Below are 18,280 nucleotides of genomic sequence, written 5' to 3'. Positions count from 1 at the left end.
TCTACATATCATGCCATTGAACTCTTAACTAATTTATTCTTTCTTTTTGTAACAAAAAAAAAAAAGAAAAAAAAAAAGAGAGAGAGGACAAGTATGAACATTATTCTTCAGCAAAGCGACGTCGTTTCAAGTGTTCTACACAAACTAACGTGTATATATCGTCATCGTCTCTTTGAAAGCGTCAAGTTTAACGGCAGCTCCGTCGGTGATCGTGTCCATGACTCAGAGGGAGATCGATCTAACATTCTAGTTCATGGTTTTGAATCTAGAAAGGCACAAACTTGATTGCGTTAAAAGGTCCTATTTTTGTTCTTTGTTTGTTGTTGGAGAATTTTGACTTTAAGGTGCATAAAAGAAAGAAGAGATTCTCTAGGGTCAATTTTGATGTTTGATGAATTTATTATATAGGTATGCTTTGAATCTGGATTGACCCCAAAAACCAAAAAAGGTGAAAGCTTGAATGATTTGCTGTGGACACATGTGGAAATCAGGAGGAGAAGATTTGCAAGGTTTCTATCCAGTTAGATCAGAATGTGTAGCAGATGTTCCCAGGACCAGATTCAAATCAAGGGTTTGTCTTTTTTCTTTTCTTTTCATACCAGTCCATGTTCTTGATGTATAAAGCTTGTTTCCAAAGTTTTGAGTCTTTTTTCATTGTGGGATTTTTGATCAGGCTGGCAAAACTTTAAGTGCTAGAAGATGGCATGCTGCGTTTACTGAAGATGGACATTTGGATATGGAAAGAGTTCTCCGGCGTATACAGCGAGGGGTAAGTCTATTTTGGTTTTATATTCTCTCTTGTTTTAGTCTACGGCCATGTTTTTTTTACTTGGATACATGTTCAGGGGATTCATCCCTCGATCAAAGGAGAGGTTTGGGAGTTTTTGTTAGGAGGTTATGATCCCGACAGTACCTTTGAAGAAAGGAACATATTGAGGAATCACAGAAGGTACTACTATTGTCTTTTGTGCTATCCTTTTACTGAATGCGCAGTAGTTTGGTAGATTCTTTTGAGTAATGTTGTTTTCCTCTCAACATTGCACTTCATATTGCTGTACTTGTTATCTAAGGGAGCAGTATTATGCTTGGAAAGAAGAATGTCGACAAATGGTTCCTCTTATTGGTAGCGGAAAATTTGTCACGATGGCGGTTGTTGCGGAAGATGGACAGCCATTAGAAGAATCATCCGTAGAAAATCAAGGATGGTTTGTAAAAACCGCTATAACAGATAAGCGTCTGCTCCAGTGGATGCTTGTGTTGAGTCAAATCGGTATTGTTACCGCTACTCATAAATAAGTTTATGTTCTTTAGCATTCTGTATAAGTATCAAGAACTTGGAACTCATAGATACGGCAAGTGCCCTTAAAGAACTGGTAATAAGGTATAGTTTTGTTACAGGTCTTGATGTTGTTCGAACAGATCGGTATCTCTCCTTTTATGAGAATGAGAGTAATCAAGCAAGACTATGGGATATTCTTTCCATATACACATGGTTAAATCCTGATATTGGCTATGTTCAGGGTAAGTCCACCTTGTTGTTAATGCTTAAATCTTCAATAAAGGTGAACATATGAAGGAGAGGGATTTAATCACCAATTTTGTGTAGGAATGAACGACATATGTTCCCCAATGATAATCCTACTCGAAGATGAAGCCGACGCTTTCTGGTGCTTTGAGCGTGCAATGAGAAGACTAGTAAAGATCTAAAGCCTATTGTCTTGTTTTGTGTCATCACTGGGTTTTGTTGTTGTTTACATGGTTTTTGGTTTTCTTGAATTTTAGAGAGAAAATTTCAGGACAACAGCGACATCAATGGGCGTCCAGACTCAACTGGGTATGCTCTCACAGGTTATTAAAACCGTTGATCCTCGGCTCCATCAACATCTAGGTACTCCTTCCTTTTGCCTTCCATTGAGCTACGTTTTCTCTTGCACTTCTCATGGTTAGTGAAGACGTTATACTTTTTTTCTGTGACAGAGGATCTCGACGGTGGAGAGTATCTGTTTGCTATACGAATGTTGATGGTATTGTTCAGGAGAGAGTTCTCCTTCCTTGATGCTTTGTACCTTTGGGAGGTAACAAGACTCTGAATATGTTTCTACTTTGGTTACAATAACTCATCCGTATTTCTTAATGTCATAAGCTAAATCTGGGGATGTGAAAATTGATTTCCGTTCACCTGAGAGAACTCAATTCATGTTCTTTCAGGGTTTAGAGTGTCTCTTGATCTGAGCTGATAATAAGACTGTGAGATAGAATTTTGTTTCAGCTGATGTGGGCTATGGAGTACAATCCAAACTTGTTTGGATCATACGAGAAACCAGAGAACAGAAACAACTTCTCAGAACAGGATCCAAGGTTACTGAAGAAGTATGGAAAGTTTGAGAGAAAATATGTAAAGAGTGGCCACAACGAGCAACACAACACGCTCGCTGTTTTCGTAGTGGCAAGTGTTCTTGAAACAAAAAACAAACGTCTATTGAAGGAAGCTAAAGGCTTAGACGACGTTGTTCAGGTCTCTCTCTCTCTATGCCACAATACCTTCTGAGAAATTTCAACTCTTCTTTCTCGAGTTTTATGTTGATTTAGTTGTGTTTTTATTTTCTTTGGTTGGTTCCAGATTTTGGGGGATATAGCGGGTAATTTGGACGCGAGAAAAGCTTGTAAAGAAGCATTGAAGATTCATGAAAAGTTCCTGAAAAAGGTTACTATTTTTCTCTACTCATGTTCTTCCTAATTCTTGTTCTACTTCTTACTTGCTAATAATGTTTTATGTTTATATTGTTCTTGCAGGCTAATAGGCAATAGGACATTGCTTAACCTTTAACCATCCATTTTCTGGTTTTGTTGTACTGATATTAATATCTATCTTGGCCGATGGACGCCGATAAATTTTGTGGGAAGGATCGTTGAGAATGCTCTGATTTCTTTTGTTCTTTCACTTCTGTAATCTTTATATTTCTATGCATTTGAGTTTCCCGGTTGTATATCTTACATATTCGTTTGTTGATACCGTGTGCTTAAGAAACTGAACATGCGTGCCGTTTCTTTTCTAAAAGAAGGAACTTCTTGATGTATCATGAGCACATTGTCTATGAATCACACCACGTGATTCACACGCACGTTAGCAAGAGAAAGCTATTGCGGCAAGAATGAGTGTCATTTTTGTATCCACTATACGGTATACCAAAATAATCTTGTTATGACGTTAACAAGATTCGTAAGTCTCCTTAAGACGACAAAAAAAATATTTTAGCAATGTAAAACATAGCGATAACAAAAAAAAAAAGCGACACAAAACATAATATTAATGGTTAAATCATTTTAAAAAATTACATATTCCAAAAATAGGTATGTAAGTAAAAGAAAAAAATAGTACAAACTATTTAACAAAATCAATTAATCTCCTCCCTTCATTTTAAAAAAAATCTAAACCATTGAGTTAACGGAAAAAGCTAAACAATCTTTGTTTTTCCCCCTCATTTCTCAATAGCCATTTTGCTCTATTCACACATCTTTCATAGAAACATTTCCCTTGTTTTCAAATCTTTATCTTGGTGAACCCTTTTAGGTGCTATCAGGAAATTTGTAGATCTTTTTAGATGAAGTCGCAATAGTTTCTTCTCGTTTGGATTCTTTTTCTATATATTCTTCTTTTTATTTCATGTTCATCAAACAAAAATTCGGATACAAGAATTCCTTCAAAAAGATGCATGATCATGAAACTTTCAAGATGATCATTTGTTATTTTCTAAAGAATACTATGGATTCTTGAGCTAACCATTCGATTCTCTTTTCCATTTTTCACCATCCCTTCAATTGTTAAGAGTTTTATGGTCACACAAATCTTTGTAAATATATAAAGATCATTTTTGTAGTTTTTTTTTTACTCGTTTAATAATAAGCTAGGGATTTTGGATATTATTATTGCATGAACATTGCGTTACCGCTCTTCCTCATTCGTTTTGTAAAAAATTAAAGAAAAAACTAACATAGGATAGAGATTTGTTTCCCACAAAGAGAAGAGATCCTATGCAACTCACAGTTAATGTCAAGTACCAAGATGAAAAGCCTCTTGAAAGGGCTCCGATATATATCTCAAGTATTTGGTGAGTTTTATTATATTCTTCTCTCATTCCTTTTTGTTTCAATAATTTCTTGAATTTGTGAAACTATTAGACAAACACAATTAAGCATAGGATGTTTGACATTCAATAAATTACTACATTTTGATGGAACTAATGTAATTGCATTCTTTGTAAATGAATGAGAAGATGAAAAAAGGTTTTGATTAATGTTAAATTTTCTGAAATTAAGCAATAGAAGGTGAAAAGGAACAAGAGATGCAAATTGGAAATCCAACTGACGTAAAGCATGTTGCCCACATTGGTTGGGATGGACCATCGGATAATGCCACTGCACCTAGCTGGGTACTACTCTATTCTACGTACCCCCTATCTTTCATTACAAAACATATCTTTAAAATTTGTAACGTTAGTTGTTATAAAAAAAATCTTTGGAAGATGAACGATTTCAAGAGTTCACCGGGAATGGAATCAAGTCAAGGATTAGGAGAAGACGATTCCTCAGTGAAATGTCAATCAGAATACGGTGGTCGGTCCAGAGATTTACCAAAACTACCAAAATCCACGAGAAAGTCATCGTCAGAGAAAGGTTCTCCTACGAAAGAGAGATCAGACAAGACCAAACGTCGGACTTCAAACAAAGGCACATCATCATCATCGTCTAGGAGAACTAAAGACGAAGATACTTCTTGGTCACAACACAGTGCTGGACTACCGGAGATTCCAAAGAAGTCAAAGAGGAAGAAACCAAAAGAAGGTGGTAATGGAGGAGGGTCATCGAGATCATCTCGAAGATCAGAAACTGATAAAATGTCGGATTATATGTCTGATACTGGTTCCGTTAGATCTATGCCTCAATTCTAAGATGACAGAAATGGGTTTTGATTAAAAACCAAAAAAAAAAAAAACAGAGACTTTGTAAGTTTTGTAATAGTAAAGAAATGTTGATGATAATTCCAAAGTAAATTCATTACCAGAAAACTAATAATTACAAACCAAAAATTAAAACTTTTTTTCCCTAATCTGTTCTTTGTTCTTCTTCCTCTCTGTGTTTTTTTTACTGTTTCATTGAAATGTAAAGAGCCAATAAAGCCACCGGGAAGCAAAACAACAACGGTAAAACCCTTGTTGCTGCCGATGAAGAGAGAGCTGGTTCAGGGACAGGAGGATCGGAGCTTTTGCCGTAGTGTAGACTTGGGTTCCCGCTCAATTTGAGTTTTCTCCCGACTCTGTCTCTGAAACCATCGGCGAACGGAGCTTTTCCGACGAGATTGTTGTTCTCAAGGTTGATTTCTCCGACAAACTCCAAACGTCCGAACTCCTCAGGGATCTCTCCGTCGAGGTTGTTGTTGTCGAGAGCTATAAAGCAGAGATTTTTAAGACTCGACGCCATTGAAGCTGGGATGTTTCCTTGAAGACCCATCCTCGAGAACCCGATTCCAGATAAACCTTTCAGATTTTTCCAAATCTCCGGTATAACCCCACCGAGCTTGTTCCCACTCAGATGAATCTCTCTCAATCTCGGCATCTCCGCTAGAAACAGAGGAACGCCGAAGTTCCCAAAACGGTTATAACTCAGGTCTAAAAAGACGAGCTTTTTTAGTTTCCCGACGCCGGATGGGATCTCTCCGGTGAACTCGTTGAAGCTGAGATCTAGCTTGAGAAGCTCCGTCAAGTCTCCGATGGAATCAGGGGCGTCTCCGTTGAGAAAATTATGGCTAAAGTCTAGAACTTTTAGATTCTTAAGACGTGACGTCGCGTTCGTCGGAAACCCACCGCTCAAGCTGTTTCTGGAGAGTGTAACCTCCTCTAGACTGACCAAATCGCCGATCCGACCCGGGATTGAGCCGTAAAACCCGTTTCCGGTGAGAACCAGTCTTCTCAGCTTGGTGAAATTACCGATCATGGCTCCGATCTCGCCGACGAGAGATGGGTTTTCGATGAACACTAACTCTTCGAGAACAGAGCCGAAACCCTCCGGGATCGAATCCGGCAACGAGACGCGAGCTCCGGTGAAGCATTTGTAGACGAAGAGCTTACGAAGGTGTTTGAAAGAAGTGAAGAGGAGAGGATCGAGTGTGGAGTTGGAAGAGCAAGGAGGGTTTTGCGTGTAGTCAGAGACGTAGCCCAAGTGGAGCTCGGTGACGTGGACAGAGGTCGCGACGCCGTGTTGAGAAGCGTAGAGGTAATCGCAAACGACGCCGTCTGGTGGTGAAGCACAGAGGTCGTCGGGGAAGATGGTTCGCCATGAGATGGCTGAGTTGACTGAGTCAAGAACTCGGTAGACCGCTTCTTGCTCCGATGGGTCGAGAGCGAGTTGAGGTGAAGAGCTGTCGTCGTCGTCGTCTTCGTTTTGCTGGCTGGTGATGGCTGTAGCGGTAAAGAGAAAGAGGAAGAGGAGAAGAAGAGAGAGATTAGTACGTGAAGACGCCATGAGAGCACAGAGAAAGCAAAAAAGCTGCAAGCTTTTTTTTTGTGTGTGATTTTGTTTGGTTTTTGGGTTTGTTGCTAACGAGCGATACGTACCTTTTTATGGGTTCATGCCTCGTAGTGTCTCTTTCGGTATAATTACATAAATATCCCTAGTTGCAAGAAACCAAATGATATTTAATGAACCTTTTTTTGTTTGCTTCCTCTATAGTAAGAAACCACATTTTTTTTTGTTTTTTTTTTGCTACATGAAAAACAACAACGTTTTTACCAATTTATGTACTTTTGTATTTCACAATTCACATTCCTACTTGTTTCAGTAGTATTTTGATATTTTCTATTAAAAAGAAAAAAAAAATTCGTGGTTAAAAAATTAAAATGGGAGGGGTAAGATAGTAACAAAGAGGAAACGGTACAAAAGGTTCACGTTCCGTGGGTAAGAAAAAAAAAAGCATGTTGGGACCATACCAAACCGGGACGAAATTGGCAAGGGAGAGAAGAAGACACCATTTCGATTTTTGTGGCATATTGACCAAAACCACCCTTTTATATAATCTCTCTCTTTTTCTTAACTTGATCGTCAAACTTCAATAATGCCTTTTATTTTAGTAGTATAAAACTATATAATTACCATTTCCACTTTTTTTTTTCTTTACAAAATTCAAAACTTCTTTTTTTTTTTAAAATGAAGGAATATTGTATTGGGAAGAAGCTGCACAATAAATCACTTGCATACATACATTTACACAATGGATAATATAAGGAAGAAAAGAAAAGACAAAAGAAAAAAAAACAAAAAGCTGGATACAAGTAACAGAGACAGAAGAGAGGAGAGGGGGGGGGGCAAACGGCGGAGAGAGAGAGACGACAAATACGCGCCGTAGCCGCCGAAGGGAACAGTGTTTATGTTCGTACGAAAGCGACGGGTTTAAGGAGTCTTCCAATATGGTGTTGACACATGTCTCACTCTCTCTTACCGGAAACGGCACAGTCTGGGGTCTCACGCATGCCTTTTCTATTTCCGGTTCCTGCCCTCCATTTGTCCCCACACTGCCCAGTGTTTCAGACCCCTTCCTTCATTTATTACCTTCTTTCATTTTTTTTTTTACTTACTTATCTAAAGTTTTTTTTAATAGCTGTCACTGTTTAAATTCTTTTGTACGAAAAAAATGTACAATGCCTCCTTTTGCAGTTGTTCTTGGTCCTCGTTGTTTTCCTATAAGTATTGAAACCAGTTTAATGATTTCTCTTATATTTCCGATATTTTATGCAACGTTCTCAAAATACTACATCATGTATATAAAAATAAAAAAATGTCGGTTGCAACTAGTGGATTGGAAAAACCAATATGGGTCAATATATATCACGAAGGCCCATTATGAGAATAAACCTCGTCCCCTCTAAATACCCTATTTCTTTTGTAGACTATGTGATCGTCTCTATTTACACAAAAATTTAGGGTTTAAAAGATTTCCTAATCTTGTTCAGTTACGTAGACGCTTTACTCGTGGGATCCCCTGAGTTTGTTGTTATGGCTGCAGATACAGAGACGCTTCATCTACCCTTACTTTCTGATTATGATGATGATGATGATGAGGTTTGATTTCTTATTCTCTTTGTTTTACACGATTATGAGATGCCAGTTTCTCAATTAAGTGGATCGTTTAGGTCTCAATGAGTTATTTGATTTTCTTGGTGCGAGCTAGCTTTAGGTTGACTTCAAAACATATATTTCGTCGTTTATTAGTTCTTGAGATATATGCATGATGATCGGTCTTTATTGAGATATATGCATGATCGGTCTTTATTGAGATAAATTGTTTCCTCATCAATTTTAAAATAGTGTTTTGATTCTCTTGATTATTAGTTTAAACATAGTAGTAATTAACAAATCAAGTTCTGTCTATTGTCTTGTTCACTAAACAAACTCTTATTCCGATCTATGGTTGGAAATGAAAAAACAATTAGTGGATAATTTGGTTTGCAACCCTAGCTATATATAATTTTTTGGAAGGTGGGGGGGGGGGGGGGGGGGAGCACATTCACGACACTGAATACTATGTCAATAAACGTAACGATCTGATGAAATTGGAGCGACTGTTGACCATAAGTACGATTTTGTTCTACTTGGAGCGACTGTTGACCATAAGTACGATTTTGTTCTACTTGGAGCGACGTTGTTGCTCGCTGGTCACCCTCTTTGGATTGTGGCGATCGTGCTTTGCGTGGTCATCCTTGCTTACCCCACGTTTGACCGGTGGACGGCTAATTATTTTTCTAAGTGGTTTAGTTTTTGATAGTGTTCATTAAAGTCTAGTGGGGTAATTTGGACATGTAGCATGATCTCATAAAAAACTGATAAAGTCAAAATAAATAAATGCATTATACTGTACTCTTATTTTTATTTTTACTGCTTAGGATAACTTAACGGTTACTAAGTGTTTCAGATTCATTATTTATTGTGGGTGATACCAAAAATATGATTTACACACAAAAATTGATGTAAAACGACACATAACAAAGTAGCTCGATGGACCTGATTATAAAGTTTAAGCAATATATACACAAAAAACAAAAACTTTTGGAAACTAGGAAAGCTTGTCGCGATGCGGTGTTTATTACTAATAAACACTGTCACAAGACTTTCTTTGGGAATAATGGTAGAGAGTTTTCTCGGGCGTACCAAAACATTTATAGCCATCCATCCACGAGAGTTTTCTCGGGTTTACTTTCTTAAACCATTTTTTTTTTTGTTGAATAAGAATAATTGAAATTTCCTTCGAAAATAAGCCTTTTAATATTGTTGTGACAAAAGAAAAATAAGCCTTTTAATATTGTTGTGACAAAAGAAAAAAAGGCTAAAACTAAACGCACAGAAAAAGAAACAAAGCACATTCGACGATTCGAGAGAGGTCGTGAAAAAAACTTAAGAAAAAGGTGTCACATTCTTACTCGAAGACAAAGATCTAAGTCTAACCTACCTACTACAAAACGTATATCATAAAAACTCGTTTCCATCATCATAAAAGGAAGTGGAACCCATCAAGGACATAAACTAAGGAAGACTTCTGATAAGACTTGTCTGATTCTTCTTCAATAAGCTCTCCTCTCACAAATTTCTCCGTAAAATCCTAATCCAATCATTAAACTCAAAAATTCCCCCAACAGTATAGACAAATAACATGGAAGAAGATGGAAGAAGAAACAGAGGACATGCTCTGTTGAGATCCAAGAAGAGAGAAGAAGAAGAAGGCTACAACCATGGCTTCTCACCGTCTCAGATTCAATCTCTCGCCGTCATCTGTCAAACTCTCCTCCCTCCGTCCCCGAAACAATCTTTCGATTCCTTCAACGTCGTCTCCTCTACTCAACCACCATTCACTGACGAGGTTCTCTTCTCTCTCTCTCTCTCTCTCTCTCTCTCTCTCTCTCTCTCTCTCTCTCTCTCTCTCTATCCCCTGTTTCTAGTGAATCAAGATCTTGGCTCTGACTAATAGAATACTTGGGTTGGTCATGTTGATGTATTTTTTTTTTTTTTCTAGGTGGCTGAGATGATAGTGAAAAACGGACGATCAGAAGCAGTCAAGGTTTTGAGAATTATACTGATGGTTTTGTCATTCAGATTTGGAACTTTATTGCTTTGTGGCTCTCTCTGTTTTGACAAGAGTTGGCCTTTTGTCCTTAAATTCTCTGAGCTTCCATTAGATAGAAGAGAAGAGATCTTGAGGAAATGGTCGAGACAGAGTGGATACCTTCTTCCCTTTCGTATCACTTTCTTCCTTGCTAAATTCTACACCCTCTTCTACTTCTTCTCACACGTACGCAAACAAAAAACACACAAAAATATTCCAAGTTTATGTGAGCAACTGAGTAATAGTAATAAGTTTGTTACTTTCTTTGTTCATAGACGGATGAGAATATGAAGAATCCTGCATTGGAAGCCATAGGGTTTTGCTTAGACCCTAAAGATTCTTCAATTAGCAACAAGAAGAGTGAAGCAGATGAGAAGCGACGACCTCTCGAGTCAGGGATCATTGAGACGTTGCATGAGAGTGACATTACCATCACACAATCTCTAATTGAAAAAGGTGTACATGCCGCTAGAGACGATGATGAGAATGTGCACAGGATCAGATGTGATGTTGTTGTAGTAGGTTCGGGAAGTGGAGGAGGTGTTGCAGCTGCAAACCTTGCTAAAGCCGGATTAAAAGTCTTGGTTCTAGAGAAAGGAAACTACTTTACAGCTCAGGATTACTCGGGTCTTGAAGGTCCTTCTATGCTTGAGCTATACGAGAAAGGCGGGTTTTTGACGACTGTTGATGGGAAGTTTATGGTCTTGGCTGGTTCAGCGGTTGGAGGAGGTACAGCGATTAATTGGTCCGCATCGATAAGGACTCCGGATCATGTCTTGCAGGAATGGTCGGAAGGGAGTAAGATCAAGTTCTTTGGTAGCCAAGAGTACAAGACTGCAATGGATCAAGTTACGACAAGGATTGGTGTCACGGAGAAGTGTGTCAAAGACGGGTTTCAGAATCAGGTTCTTCGGAAAGGGTGCGAGAGACTCGGGTTGCAGGTAGAGTCAGTTCCAAGGAACTCATCAGAGGATCATTACTGTGGCTTGTGCGGGTACGGATGTAGAGCAGGACACAAGAATGGGACAGACCGAACTTGGCTGGTTGATGCTGTAGAGAATGGTGCAGTGATCCTGACAGGGATCAAAGCGGAGAGATTTATATTAGTAGACAATACTAGTAGTAGCAAGGAGAGACAGAAACGATGTGTGGGAGTGATTGCGAGCTCTGTTGGAGGAAAGATTGGTAAGAAGTTTATAATCGAAGCTCGAGTAACAGTTTCATCTGCTGGTTCGTTGTTGACACCACCTTTGATGCTATCAAGTGGGCTAAAGAACCAGAACATTGGGAGGAACCTAAGGCTGCACCCGGTTTTGATGACATGGGGATACTTCCCGGAGAAAGATTCTGAGTTCTCTGGGAAAATGTACGAGGGAGGGATCATCACGTCCCTTCATTATATGAATGATGCTGAATCAGGGTGCAAAGCAATACTGGAGAATCCACTGATAGGACCAGCTTCATATGCGGGGTTGAGCCCGTGGGTTTCAGGAGCAGACCTTAAAGAGCGGATGTTGAAGTACGGAAGAACAGCTCATTTGTTTGCTCTGGTTCGGGACATCGGCTCAGGTGAGGTTATGAAAGAAAACGAGGTTACGTACAGGACGACCAAGAAAGATAGGGAGAATCTGAGGGCAGGGCTTCGACAAGCTTTGCGTGTTTTGATTGCAGCAGGTGCAGTTGAAGTCGGAACATATAGGTATATGCTATACTCAACCTGAAACAGAGTTAAACTAGTAACTACAAACTTGAAACTTATACTCTTTTAAGTGATATAATAATGTCCACATTGGATTCTACAGGAGTGATGGACAGAGGATGAAGTGTGAGGGAACTACTAGAGAATCCATTGAAGAGTTTTTAGACGAAGTTGATGTGGTTGGTGGAGTAAGCACAAAAGGGGAGTATTGGACGTCATACTTCTCAGCCCACCAGATGAGTAGTTGCAGGATGGGAGCAACCGAGGAGGAAGGTGCGTTAGATGAGAACGGTGAGAGCTGGGAAGCAGAGGGACTGTTTGTTTGTGATGGAAGTGTATTGCCCTCAGCTGTTGGGGTGAACCCAATGATCACCATTCAGTCTACTGCTTACTGCATCGCCACAAGGATAGTTAACTCGCTTGCAAAGCAAAGAAAAGTATAGAGAATAATAGAAAGGAAGAACTGATTTTGTATTTGTGTTACTTGTTGTGGATTTTGTATTTGTTTCCGACAATAAGCAAAAAATAAAAACCCTTGTTTGAAATTCTATCATATTAAACTATACTTTTCACTTTAATTTCCTTATTAATGACAACAAAATATGGAAAACCAAAAGAATGTAAAATTTTGTCGAATAAATGTAAAGTTAATATTTACGGAAGATTACGTGACTATATACATTTATGAATTTCCTTATTAACATACAAACGCCTGTCTATAAATATAATCCGATCCCTATAGTCTAATCAAAGAAGAAAACACATAAACAGAGGAAAAAATCGTTTGAGAGTTGTGAAGAAACAATATGAGTAGTGTTGGTGCCTATGTCTTAGCCAGCTTCGTCGTCCTCTTCGTCGTCCTGACGGCCCTTATGGCGTGCTGGTGTGGAAAGATTCGCAAATATCTTAAAGAGAATTGCGAGCGTTATCCGTCGTGGTGTTAATTTTTTTTTTTTGCCTTTGATGTAATATGCTTTTTTCTTAATGCTACATTGGTTCTTTTTTGAATGAATAGATTATCCTTAATAACAATTATATTTTTATATATGGTGATGTTTTTTGTTTGGAGAATATAAACTCAACAAGAGTACAACAAATTACGCGAGATCTTGAAGAATAATTCTACAAGAGTTTGTAATTATCTTTTAATTAAAGCTATGACCATATGCAAAACTCTTTGACAAATTCTTAAGAAAATCTCAGAAAAATCTTTTTAAAATTTAATTTTTAAGTCTATAACTTTTTAGGTCATCTCATCATAAAAAAACTCTATATAAAGGGTAACATCAATTTAACACTCGTAACCCTAGATGTGCAACACACGCATGGCCGAAACCGAAACGGCACACAGTATACAAACCCTACTCCGGTTCCGGTTCATCGGAAAAGGAGAAAGCCGAGAAGAAGTGGCAGAGCTCTACGGCCAGATCTCTGAACTGCGGCGGAGAAGTCGATGGGGTCGAGCAACCGCCACCGGAAGAAGGGTGCGGCGGTGAAGATGCCTAAACCGCTTTTATCTCTACCGCCTCCTTCGCCTATTGAATCAAGCGTGGGAGGGACGGGGAAATCGAAGAAGAAAAGGGGAGAAGCTTACCTGTGGATGAGGTTTGATCGGACTGGAGCCTCTCAAGTGGTGGGATGTGACAAGATCACCATCATCAAACGTGCTTCCGTGTCGCCTAAGGATTTAAGAACTGCTTTCTCTCACTCGACTGAAATTCTCGGTACACGTTCTGAGGCTTGTTTGTTTTGTTTTCTTTTGCTGACTACTTGTCAAAACAGACAATATGAAAATCCATGTTTTGGTCTGCAGCGAGAGAGAAAGCTATAATCCTCAATCTAGAGGTCATAAAGGGAATAGTTACCGCAGATGAAGTTCTGTTGCTGGATCCTCTCCGTCCTGAAGTTCTTACACTCAGTAACCGACTCAAGCAACACTTTCCTCAGAGGAACGGTCCAGAGCAAGCTTCTGCAACCGTACAATCTTCTCTTGATGATCGAGAAGATGAAGGGGGCTTAAAGAGTGAGCTTCCTTTTGAAGTTCAGGTCTCAGAGATTGCACTCGAGGTCGTCTGCTCATTTATCGACAGCAATGTGATAGCTCTTGAGACACGAGCTTGGTCTATTCTTGATCAACTAACCAAGAAGGTTAGCATCGAGGATCTTCAATCCCTACGAAGTTTAAAAAGTAATCTCACCCACTTGCTAGCCCGTGTACAAAAGGTAATATGGTTACTACCTCTTTCCCATGATACTCTAATGTTGTGTGAGTGTGATGGACGGAAACATAAAGCTGTTGTACATTGTCTAGGTGAGAGATGAAATCGAACAATACTTAGATGACAAGGATGACATGGCAGACTTATGCCTAACAAGGAAGCAGATCCAGAACCTGCAGCAAGCAGAGGCAGCATCAAATAGCATTGTCGCCCCATCAAATCTTCAACGCCTCACATCAAACAAAAGTTCTGGCATGGTAACTGACGAAGATGACGCTGATGATGTGGAGATGTTGCTGGAGGCATACTTCATACAAGTGGAGGGAATGCGGAACAAAGTTCTAATGGTAAGTAGTAAATGTAACTCTATGAACGGTCTTGGTTATTTTGGATGTCTCTTAACAAAACAAGATTGCAGGTGAAGGAGCACATTGACGACACGGAAGACTACGTGAAAATACTTCAGAATAGTAACCGAAACGGACTGATCAACCTATTGCTGATAGTGAATATAGCCAATTTTGCAATAACTGTAGGGACATTGGTGGTCAACGTGTTCGGTATGAACATACCGATTCCATTGTATGACACACCTAACGTCTTTGGTTACTTCGTGTGGGGTGTTGCTGCGCTTTGCATTGTGCTTTTCATGGCCATCATTGGTTACACCAAGTGGAAGAAGCTGCTCGACTGTTAAGACTCTATACACAACGTCCATTTTCTAATCCTCTTTCGTGTTATTTTTGTTTTCTTCTGGTTTTAATATGCTTTTTCTTATGGTTTTAATGGTACTTTATCTTTATGTTATGGATTATTGAATTAATAGATTACTCTTAAACAACTTCCCTGTTTTGATATATGCACTAGAGCTTACGGATCAACGTTTTAGGTAAAAACTACGAACAGAAAGATTGACAAACTTTATATTGCATTAGAACATACAAAAATGTTACAATCTATATGTTTGAAGTTTCTTGTATCTCCTTTCCTAGACTGACCCTTTGAGTAAAACTAGTACTCTCTGTTCCCGTTGCAAACTAACAGAACGGGGTTACCTTAGCCTTGTCGACCCACGAAGGTCTCTTTGCTTTGTAGTAGAAATGTGCAATCATCTGGACCAATTCATCCGCCGTGCGAAAGTCTGCATCAAGTTCAATACGTTATGATAATCCATTGCTCATACATGTCACAAAAATGAAAACAGCATTATCAACATATCAACTCACCTTTCTCTCTGTACAAAATCCTGTTTCCACGTAAGAAGAGAACCTGTGGGCATTCCTTAGCTTTAAGAGCATAAGTCAAATCTGTCTCAATGTTCAGGTCAATCTTAACCGCCTGTTCAATCAAACATGGTGATTCTTGTTAACAGAGAGCAGCTACCTCAAACAACATGTAATCAAATAAACGAAACCAAAAAACATTGGACACAGAGAGTAATATGCACAAGTATTAAAAATAAACAGCAAACGAGAGAAGGCTTCTTCAAACATACCCGTGGTGGTAAACGATCTTTGGCATCCCAATAAACTTTAATCGCTTTCTCAAGCTCCTTCAGTGTCTTCCAGTTATCACTAGCCCTATAAGCATCCACCAATTCAAATGATTATTCCAAATGGTAGTACATTATGGTCACTCTGAGACTTCAAAGTATGTTTTGGTCTCAAGAAACAAGGAATCTAACTCAAAAATGGCTATATCAACGTATTCCAAATGGTAGTACATTATGGTCACACTGAACTGAAAACCAAAAGTTTCAGCTATATATAGTTGAGACTTCAAAGTATGTTATGTCTCCATAAAAAATCCAAAATGGCTATATCAACGTGTAACAACAGTCTGGAACATGTTATAAACTAAAAATACAAAACTTTCATAGTTTTCAAACCGTTCCCCCTATGAACACCAAGTGTTTGTGAAAATTCGTGAATGAAAAAACAAAGCTTTTATTTACCTTTTGTATCGTTCGAAGACGAGAACAACGAGTGGGCTAGGATGAAATGCAAAGCTTTCCCACTCCAAACAATTGATCTCTTTGACCCAGCTATCATCAATCTCACCTTCCCAATCGATTTCAGTCCCATCGTCTCCAACCACGTTTTTGATTGGATGTGTATCGAAGTACTCCGAACCGATACTGGAATGCGATTCACATCGGAGGAGATCTAATTCAAGCCAGTGAGATGCATAAAAGCTCTTGGCGCGGAGCAAGCCACAGTGAGGAAACTCTCATTTCTCTGTTTTCCCCCAAATTCAAACGAAGAGAGTGTTTTGATAAAAATTGGATTTTTTAAAAATCGTCTAATAAGGGAGACGACACAAACGACGCCGTTTTTAACTTTATATGAACTAAACCAAGTATCGGGAAATATAACAGATTTAAATCAAGAACGGTTAAGCAAACCGAAATTAAAACCGTAACTTTAATAATTATATTCTTTTTTTTTGGGGGCAATAATTAAAGGATTTGGTATATTTTTGGCATTTTTGTCTTTATGTATGTGATCACAATATCACATCATCCATATATATCTTTACATTATAGACTTGATCGCATATTAGAATATATACCTTTGATAAAAGAAGTAAACTTTCCATAATTGTAAGACACAAAAATGTTTCTTTTATGACCTTAAAATGTTAAACTTCTGGATAACAGTAATTAACACATAGACTAAGTGTCCATATATACTTAATTTGTCTGCACTGCAAGAAAGGAGAAGCAGACACGATTTGAAAAACCTAATAATTTTTTTGACGGGAACAAACTGAAGAAGAAGATATGCAGAAGATTGTTTTCGGAATGATTGTGTTACTCGCGGTAACCTGCATCATGTTGCTTTGTCGTCTCATAGGTTACCTTTGTGAACAAGATAGGGAGCGTGATTGTGAATCACCACCACCCAATACTAATAATGATGATGGATTAATTCGAGGTACGTCAATTGTCTAAAATGTTTCGTTTCGATCTAATACTATCTAATCTTTTAGTGACTCGAATTATTATTTTTTATTTTGTAAGGTTTTAATACCATGATAGTCTCGAGGACACAAACTTGTGGACTGCATTCGAAACCTATGAACTAAAAGAACTTCTTCTTTTCTACCTCAACTATTTTTTTTTACTTTGTTAAAGGTAGAAAAAAGAAAGTTGTTACATGTGGTTGTTTTTGATATGTTTCTCTTAATTTTTTTAGAGAAACATAATGAAATAACATATGTTCTAAGACGTTTATTTATTAAAGAGGAAAAGTGTTGTTATGGTTGTTTTTGATATGCTTCTCTCTTTTTTTTTTTGTTTGTTTCTTATCGAGATAATACGTTTGGCATCAGGGCCTGCACTGCATCAGTGTGCGGTTTGCAGATGGTACAGGAACACAGAAGAAATAAATTTATATAGTTAGAAGTTAGAACAGATGACATGGTTAAATTATTGATCATACGGAATTCACAAATCAAAGACTTACACGTGGTCACTAAAAACAATCATTGGTGTCTGCAACAACAAAATAAGAGATGATCATGTAATGAATACCACAATGGTAAGTGGTAAGAAAGAAACACAACAGCAGAGATATGAGATGCCACAGAACAACTTCAAGAGTAAAAGAAGAGCACCAGTTCTTCTCACGTATAAACAAGAAGCTATAGAGCAGCTTCTTTAGCCCTAAGAGAGAATCTGGCAACTCAGTAAATGGTAAGATCATAAGCGTGCAAGAGATACATGAAGCCTCTTAGAAGGTGTTTTACTTGAAATCCTTGAAAGCAAGACTCATCAAAGTATAGCCTTTGGTACATACAAAGTGTATGATTATTGGCCAGTGGGACACTAGGAGAAGTAACTCAATACATTTTAGCTGCTGATACACCCACCTCTTAAGAGGCTTCATGTATCTCTTGCACGGGTATGCATTTACTGAGTTCCCAAGAATATAGTGGGTGTTTCTTTAATTAGTATGTACGGGGTCAATCAATCAATTAAGTCAGGATGATGGAGATCAATGTGGATATAAGATCCATCTCTTCTGGTACATTGGTGAGAGATGCAAAACCAAGCAGCAGGATTGGTCTTTGTGTTCATAAACAGGCAAAATGCAAAACCTAGGGAGCTAAATATTGGGGGCATTCAGCAAATGAAGAAACAGAGGAGCTTAGTGTTCCATGTAGTTAAGAGAATTGTCAATATCAGCTTTAGGGGTTCTGATCAATCATCAA

General features: G+C 38.4%; 6 protein-coding genes across 9 annotated transcripts; 4 read left to right on the top strand and 2 right to left on the bottom strand.

Moving 5' to 3' along the window:
* The first annotated feature begins 32 nt into the window (after positions 1 to 32).
* LOC104717348 (uncharacterized) lies at positions 33 to 3,080 on the top strand. 3 transcript variants are annotated; one of them, XM_019231316.2, is made up of 12 exons: positions 33 to 297; positions 409 to 571; positions 674 to 769; positions 846 to 949; positions 1,078 to 1,270; positions 1,399 to 1,521; positions 1,607 to 1,695; positions 1,783 to 1,888; positions 1,978 to 2,075; positions 2,270 to 2,515; positions 2,621 to 2,704; positions 2,794 to 3,080. In XM_019231316.2, exons 5-12 carry the CDS (start codon positions 1,108 to 1,110, stop codon positions 2,806 to 2,808), a joined length of 924 nt encoding a protein of 307 aa, XP_019086861.1. In that variant the 5' UTR covers positions 33 to 297; positions 409 to 571; positions 674 to 769; positions 846 to 949; positions 1,078 to 1,107; the 3' UTR covers positions 2,809 to 3,080. The 3 variants fall into 3 exon arrangements, 2 of the variants coding, with proteins under 2 accessions (XP_019086861.1, XP_010433204.1); XR_015568378.1 differs by having other exon boundaries at positions 36 to 297; positions 1,071 to 1,270; positions 2,209 to 2,515; XM_010434902.3 differs by having other exon boundaries at positions 36 to 297; positions 1,071 to 1,270.
* A 409-nt stretch (positions 3,081 to 3,489) lies between these two features.
* LOC104717345 (CRIB domain-containing protein RIC7-like) lies at positions 3,490 to 5,095 on the top strand. Of its 2 annotated transcripts, none has more exons than XM_010434899.2 (3): positions 3,490 to 4,109; positions 4,318 to 4,430; positions 4,524 to 5,095. In XM_010434899.2, exons 1-3 carry the CDS (start codon positions 4,049 to 4,051, stop codon positions 4,947 to 4,949), a joined length of 600 nt encoding a protein of 199 aa, XP_010433201.1. In that variant the 5' UTR covers positions 3,490 to 4,048; the 3' UTR covers positions 4,950 to 5,095. The 2 variants fall into 2 exon arrangements, with proteins under 2 accessions (XP_010433201.1, XP_087324309.1); XM_087468183.1 differs by having other exon boundaries at positions 3,506 to 4,109; positions 4,324 to 4,430.
* On the bottom strand, positions 5,009 to 6,583 carry LOC104717347 (uncharacterized). Its single transcript, XM_010434901.3, has one exon. It carries the CDS (start codon positions 6,517 to 6,519, stop codon positions 5,143 to 5,145), a length of 1,377 nt encoding a protein of 458 aa, XP_010433203.2. The 5' UTR covers positions 6,520 to 6,583; the 3' UTR covers positions 5,009 to 5,142.
* Positions 6,584 to 9,387: 2,804 nt separating this feature from the next.
* On the top strand, positions 9,388 to 12,391 carry LOC104717344 (long-chain-alcohol oxidase FAO4B). The gene is made up of 4 exons (XM_010434898.2): positions 9,388 to 9,904; positions 10,058 to 10,333; positions 10,423 to 11,846; positions 11,950 to 12,391. The coding sequence occupies exons 1-4, from the start codon at positions 9,698 to 9,700 to the stop codon at positions 12,287 to 12,289; spliced, it is 2,247 nt and encodes a 748-aa protein (XP_010433200.2). The 5' UTR covers positions 9,388 to 9,697; the 3' UTR covers positions 12,290 to 12,391.
* Positions 12,392 to 13,146: 755 nt separating this feature from the next.
* On the top strand, positions 13,147 to 14,906 carry LOC104717343 (magnesium transporter MRS2-6, mitochondrial-like). The gene is made up of 4 exons (XM_010434897.2): positions 13,147 to 13,570; positions 13,660 to 14,069; positions 14,158 to 14,412; positions 14,484 to 14,906. Exons 1-4 carry the CDS (start codon positions 13,300 to 13,302, stop codon positions 14,760 to 14,762), a joined length of 1,215 nt encoding a protein of 404 aa, XP_010433199.2. The 5' UTR covers positions 13,147 to 13,299; the 3' UTR covers positions 14,763 to 14,906.
* Positions 14,907 to 14,976: 70 nt separating this feature from the next.
* On the bottom strand, positions 14,977 to 16,918 carry LOC104720088 (thioredoxin-like fold domain-containing protein MRL7, chloroplastic). Its single transcript, XM_087470312.1, has 5 exons — positions 16,882 to 16,918; positions 16,020 to 16,293; positions 15,561 to 15,645; positions 15,292 to 15,403; positions 14,977 to 15,206 (listed from the first exon to the last, which is right to left on the bottom strand). Exons 1-5 carry the CDS (start codon positions 16,916 to 16,918, stop codon positions 15,103 to 15,105), a joined length of 612 nt encoding a protein of 203 aa, XP_087326438.1. The 3' UTR covers positions 14,977 to 15,102.
* Positions 16,919 to 18,280: the final 1,362 nt, after the last annotated feature.

This window comes from Camelina sativa, chromosome 10 (genome assembly GCF_030686135.1).
Source record: "Camelina sativa cultivar CO46 ecotype springtype chromosome 10, ASM3068613v1".
Classification (NCBI taxonomy): domain Eukaryota; kingdom Viridiplantae; phylum Streptophyta; class Magnoliopsida; order Brassicales; family Brassicaceae; genus Camelina; species Camelina sativa.
The sequence above is the reverse complement of the archived record's forward strand: the minus strand, read 5'-3'. Positions and strand labels throughout refer to the sequence as shown.

Bases quoted from the DNA above. Each gene is read 5' to 3' on its own strand.
- LOC104717348 (XM_010434902.3), top strand. From the start codon at position 461: ATGATTTGCTGTGGACACATGTGGAAATCAGGAGGAGAAGATTTGCAA. The intron at 770-845 runs GTAAGTCTATTT...ATACATGTTCAG, and splicing joins TCCGGCGTATACAGCGAGGG to GGGATTCATCCCTCGATCAA. The intron at 950-1,070 runs GTACTACTATTG...TTGTTATCTAAG, and splicing joins ATATTGAGGAATCACAGAAG to GGAGCAGTATTATGCTTGGA.
- LOC104717345 (XM_010434899.2), top strand. From the start codon at position 4,049: ATGTCAAGTACCAAGATGAAAAGCCTCTTGAAAGGGCTCCGATATATA. The intron at 4,110-4,317 runs GTGAGTTTTATT...TCTGAAATTAAG, and splicing joins ATATATATCTCAAGTATTTG to CAATAGAAGGTGAAAAGGAA. The intron at 4,431-4,523 runs GTACTACTCTAT...AATCTTTGGAAG, and splicing joins ATGCCACTGCACCTAGCTGG to ATGAACGATTTCAAGAGTTC.
- LOC104717347 (XM_010434901.3), bottom strand. From the start codon at position 6,519: ATGGCGTCTTCACGTACTAATCTCTCTCTTCTTCTCCTCTTCCTCTTT.
- LOC104717344 (XM_010434898.2), top strand. From the start codon at position 9,698: ATGGAAGAAGATGGAAGAAGAAACAGAGGACATGCTCTGTTGAGATCC. The intron at 9,905-10,057 runs GTTCTCTTCTCT...TTTTTTTTCTAG, and splicing joins AACCACCATTCACTGACGAG to GTGGCTGAGATGATAGTGAA. The intron at 11,847-11,949 runs GTATATGCTATA...TGGATTCTACAG, and splicing joins GTTGAAGTCGGAACATATAG to GAGTGATGGACAGAGGATGA.
- LOC104717343 (XM_010434897.2), top strand. From the start codon at position 13,300: ATGGGGTCGAGCAACCGCCACCGGAAGAAGGGTGCGGCGGTGAAGATG. The intron at 14,070-14,157 runs GTAATATGGTTA...TACATTGTCTAG, and splicing joins TGCTAGCCCGTGTACAAAAG to GTGAGAGATGAAATCGAACA. The intron at 14,413-14,483 runs GTAAGTAGTAAA...ACAAGATTGCAG, and splicing joins TGCGGAACAAAGTTCTAATG to GTGAAGGAGCACATTGACGA.
- LOC104720088 (XM_087470312.1), bottom strand. From the start codon at position 16,918: ATGAGACGACAAAGCAACATGATGCAGGTTACCGCGA. The intron at 16,294-16,881 runs GTAACACAATCA...CAGAGAAATGAG, and splicing joins CATGATGCAGGTTACCGCGA to AGTTTCCTCACTGTGGCTTG. The intron at 15,646-16,019 runs GTAAATAAAAGC...GGATGCTTATAG, and splicing joins GTCTTCGAACGATACAAAAG to GGCTAGTGATAACTGGAAGA.